Here is a 3,794-nt window from a genome sequence, read left to right on the forward strand (position 1 = left end):
CTATTTATATTTAAAGACCCTTCTTTGAATCGAATCACGCGTACGTATATTCGTGTTATAAATTATATTTTTAAAACATGCGGAGTTGTGTCACGCGCACGTGTACACAATGATATTGATAATATAATTATTATTTTTTTCGAATTTTTTTTATTATTATAAAAATAGACTTAAGTTCGAAATTGTGCTTAAATAAAATTAAGAACGTCTGTCGCTCTTGTATGATTAAATAGTGAACTGCACATCTCGGGTTATATGAAATTAATATTGATGATCTCCGAAGAACCCCTTTTTATTAAAAATTTGCTCGAAGTTGCGCGAATGCATAATCCGAATCGCCTTTAGAAGTATAATCAAGTCACGCGAACGCATCCTTAATTATGCAAATATTCTTGACAGTAATATAAATTCTCTACAAATGTTTATTGCATCCATCTATTTTTAAATGTAACAGTCATGAGAAATCACTATTTGAGATGCCTCTAAATTTCTTGAAAAGAATTCACAATTCATTAAGTGTTGACCGCAAATTATATTTTTACGTGTGAATTATATTCCTCAAAAACCATGAGTTTAAAGAGAAAAATAAAAATAAAATAAAAATAAACAACGTGTGATTAATACTACCATTTTTATGGTAAATACAATATTTATCTACCCAAAAAAGCGAATTGCGTATAAACTTAGGAAAAACAATTGATTTAATAAATGAAGTAATATTTTTTGAAGAATTTTCATTGTTATATTTGGAGCAAACGCTATTTACACATTTTTTGACTTAAAATGTTACAATCTATAAATCTCATCCTTCTTTTACACCACTTGTTTTTAGTCCGAGGTTATAATTGTTTGGTTAATTTTGCTTACGAAGATTGGGTTTGAGATAAATAAACCAATTCTTATATTCTACCTATGCGAATATTTGCAAACACTAACTCTATATTTTGTAAAAAAAATCATTGACATTATTTCATATATTAAAAGAAATGAGTTGATCGCGTTCCTAAAATAACTAAGCCATTTGTTATTAAGAAAGATAACTAATCTACCAATTGATTTAATACTATATTAACCAACTAAAACAAAACTAAAATTTAAACTAATGAAATTTAAATGAGTAGCAGACATCCTTATAATCAAACTTCATTTACTTGCCATGTTGAAGCTTTTCATGATATGAATTTTCAGATATGTACCTGATATTGGAAGCAAAAGAAAATGATGATGAGAATCAGCAGCAATAATAACAGTACAATAGCAACAACTTGCCAGCAACAGTAACAACCCAGTAGCAGACCGGTGGAGTAGTAATCCCAAAAACAAAAGCTTTAAGCTTTAAATGAAATAACAACCATTAATACTAATTTCAAACAAAGAAAGAAAGCAGTAAATTTTTTTTAGTTTTATTTTTATTTTGAAAGCTTAAATATTTTTCGGAATTTTTCTCTCTATCTGTGTGTGTATTTTTTTCGTATCTCTCTCCCTATTTCTTGTTATATCTTTTTTATGTCTTGTGTTCAAGACTTCACATATATATAATCCCATCCCATAAATCTTTTAATCAATTAAATCAATACTTTTTCTCTACCCAACCCATTATCTTTCCACTCATCCCCATTACATTAAATAAACATATCACACCACCCCATTATATTTTGTCCCCCATGCTTTATTTAAAATAATGCAAGATTCCCCTTTAATTTAAATCTTGTCCCCCCTTTATATTAAATAATCATATCACAACCCACCCCATTTCATTTTGTCCCCCATGCTTCAAATAAACAATTTCAAAATGTACAATTCCTAAACTACCCCTTCCGACCTTACTGAAATTACCAAACTACCCCTGAACGTATTACAAATTTACCAAACTACCCATCAGCTATAACACATCAATTAATCAAACTTAACCAAAATATAGACAATATGATCAATTTCTAACAATGTTCAAACAACAATATGAACATGGATGAACATCATAACAACAATATCACATGAACACGATTTTAACAACAAATCACATGAACACGAATTGAACAACAAAGAACAACTAAAATTTGATTGAACAATATTTTAGCAACAAACAATCCTATTTTCGGATTCAACAACAACAACAATCAAAGTATGAAGATTTCTAAATTCAATCATATTGAACTTAAAATCAACTCTAACAACATTACAACAAACAATTCTTATATTAAACTTAAAACAAGATTATGAGAACAATTCAAGCAATAATCATAAATGGTAAACAAGAAATCAAACTATACAAAATTCGGATTCAAGATCATCCAAACAAAGTATGAACATGAATGAATCTATTTTAAGACAACAAACATGACGGATTAAACGATTAAAACAATATATTCCTTTAATATAACTAAATTCTTTAAACAAATAACAAGATCGACGAAGAAACAATTATGAACTTAAACTTGAACTTAACAATATTAACAATTTCTAACAATACATAAACACATGAAACAAATTGAAGAAATAGTTGATTAAATTTCAATTTGAATCTAACAAACATCAAACTAACAAATACTTACTTAAACAATAATACAAACATGAAATAAACATGAAAACAACTAATTAAACTTCTATTTGAAATCTGAAAATTAATTTAACGAAACATATGAACAAACTAAAATTATTTCAACTACGGACAAACAAAACAAACATTGAATCATTTATCGATTTTGAATCCGAAAAACAACGAACAACAAAAAAATATGGACGAAATTTGGAAACATAAACCAACTAACCGATTCGAAACAACGACGAATAAACGAAGAAGATGGAGAGGAAGGAGCAGCAGTCCGCAGCTGGCCATGGCAGCATCAAAGCTTGCTCGTCCATGGCGGAAACGTGAGCAGCAGCAGTTGGGGTGTGTTTGGGAGGGTTTTCGCGAAGAATATGAAGTGACGATGCAGCCACAGCTGCGTGAACAGTAGAAGCCATGGCTAGACGCGAGAAGGAAGGCAGCAGCGACGGAATAGCAGCAACACAGTAACAAAAACGTGAACAGCAGTGCTGGTCATGGCGAAGAGGCAGCAGCGCACGTCGAGCAGCAGGTGAAGGAGCAGAAATGGCTGCGTCAATGGCGGACACGGGAAGCAGCTGCGACGAAGAAGTAGCAGCGTGGTCTGCTTGGTTGACGACAAAACAATGGCGACGGAGTGGCTTCGAACCAACTGCTCGACGTGCAGCAGCAGCAGAAGAAGCAGACGATGCAACAGAAGCGACAATGGAGGAATCGAACATGGATGGTCGTTCATGTTGGTGAAGCCGCGGATTGTGTGCGTGCTACGTCGCCGTGGTTGTGTGTGAATGTGTGTTGTCAACGTGGTTGTGTGTGTGGTGTGGGGATGAAGGGAATGAGAGAGGGGCAACCATGGTTTTTGGAGCTTTGGGGAAGATGAAGAAGAAGAGAGGGGATGGGGGCGGGTGAGTTAGTGTTAGGGTTTTCTTCTTCTTTGTTTTTGTTTTTTTGTTTTGCAAAAAATTAAAAAATGAAAATGAAGAGGGGGAGTTGGGTTGTTGGTACTGGACTGGGTCGACCCAGTTCGAAATGGACTGGGTCGTAGGGAAGATTGGGCCATTTTTTGGGCCTATGGCTTGAAATTGAAGAAGAGGCCTAATTCCGACTTTCTTTATATTTTCGCTCTCTTTTCTTCTTTTATTTTTTCTAAAACTAAATTATAAAAATACTTAAACTATTATTAAGAACTAAATTAAGTTATAAAAGCGCAAATTAACTCCCAATAACAATTAACGCACAATTAAGTATT

General features: G+C 32.8%; 1 protein-coding gene across 1 annotated transcript; it reads right to left on the reverse strand.

Moving 5' to 3' along the window:
- Positions 1-326: 326 nt before the first annotated feature.
- On the reverse strand, positions 327-3,473 carry LOC142173011 (uncharacterized). The gene is made up of 2 exons (XM_075237568.1): positions 2,769-3,473; positions 327-1,196 (listed from the first exon to the last, which is right to left on the reverse strand). The coding sequence occupies exons 1-2, from the start codon at positions 3,265-3,267 to the stop codon at positions 1,144-1,146; spliced, it is 552 nt and encodes a 183-aa protein (XP_075093669.1). The 5' UTR covers positions 3,268-3,473; the 3' UTR covers positions 327-1,143.
- Positions 3,474-3,794: the final 321 nt, after the last annotated feature.

This window comes from Nicotiana tabacum, chromosome 18, assembly GCF_000715075.1.
Source record: "Nicotiana tabacum cultivar K326 chromosome 18, ASM71507v2, whole genome shotgun sequence".
Taxonomy (NCBI): Eukaryota; Viridiplantae; Streptophyta; class Magnoliopsida; order Solanales; family Solanaceae; genus Nicotiana; species Nicotiana tabacum.

Excerpts from the sequence above, each read along its gene's own strand:
- LOC142173011 (XM_075237568.1), bottom strand. The coding sequence starts at position 3,267 with ATGTTCGATTCCTCCATTGTCGCTTCTGTTGCATCGTCTGCTTCTTCT. Across the intron at positions 1,197-2,768 it reads TTCGTCGTTGTTTCGAATCG|GTACATATCTGAAAATTCAT; the intron begins GTTAGTTGGTTT and ends TTCCAATATCAG.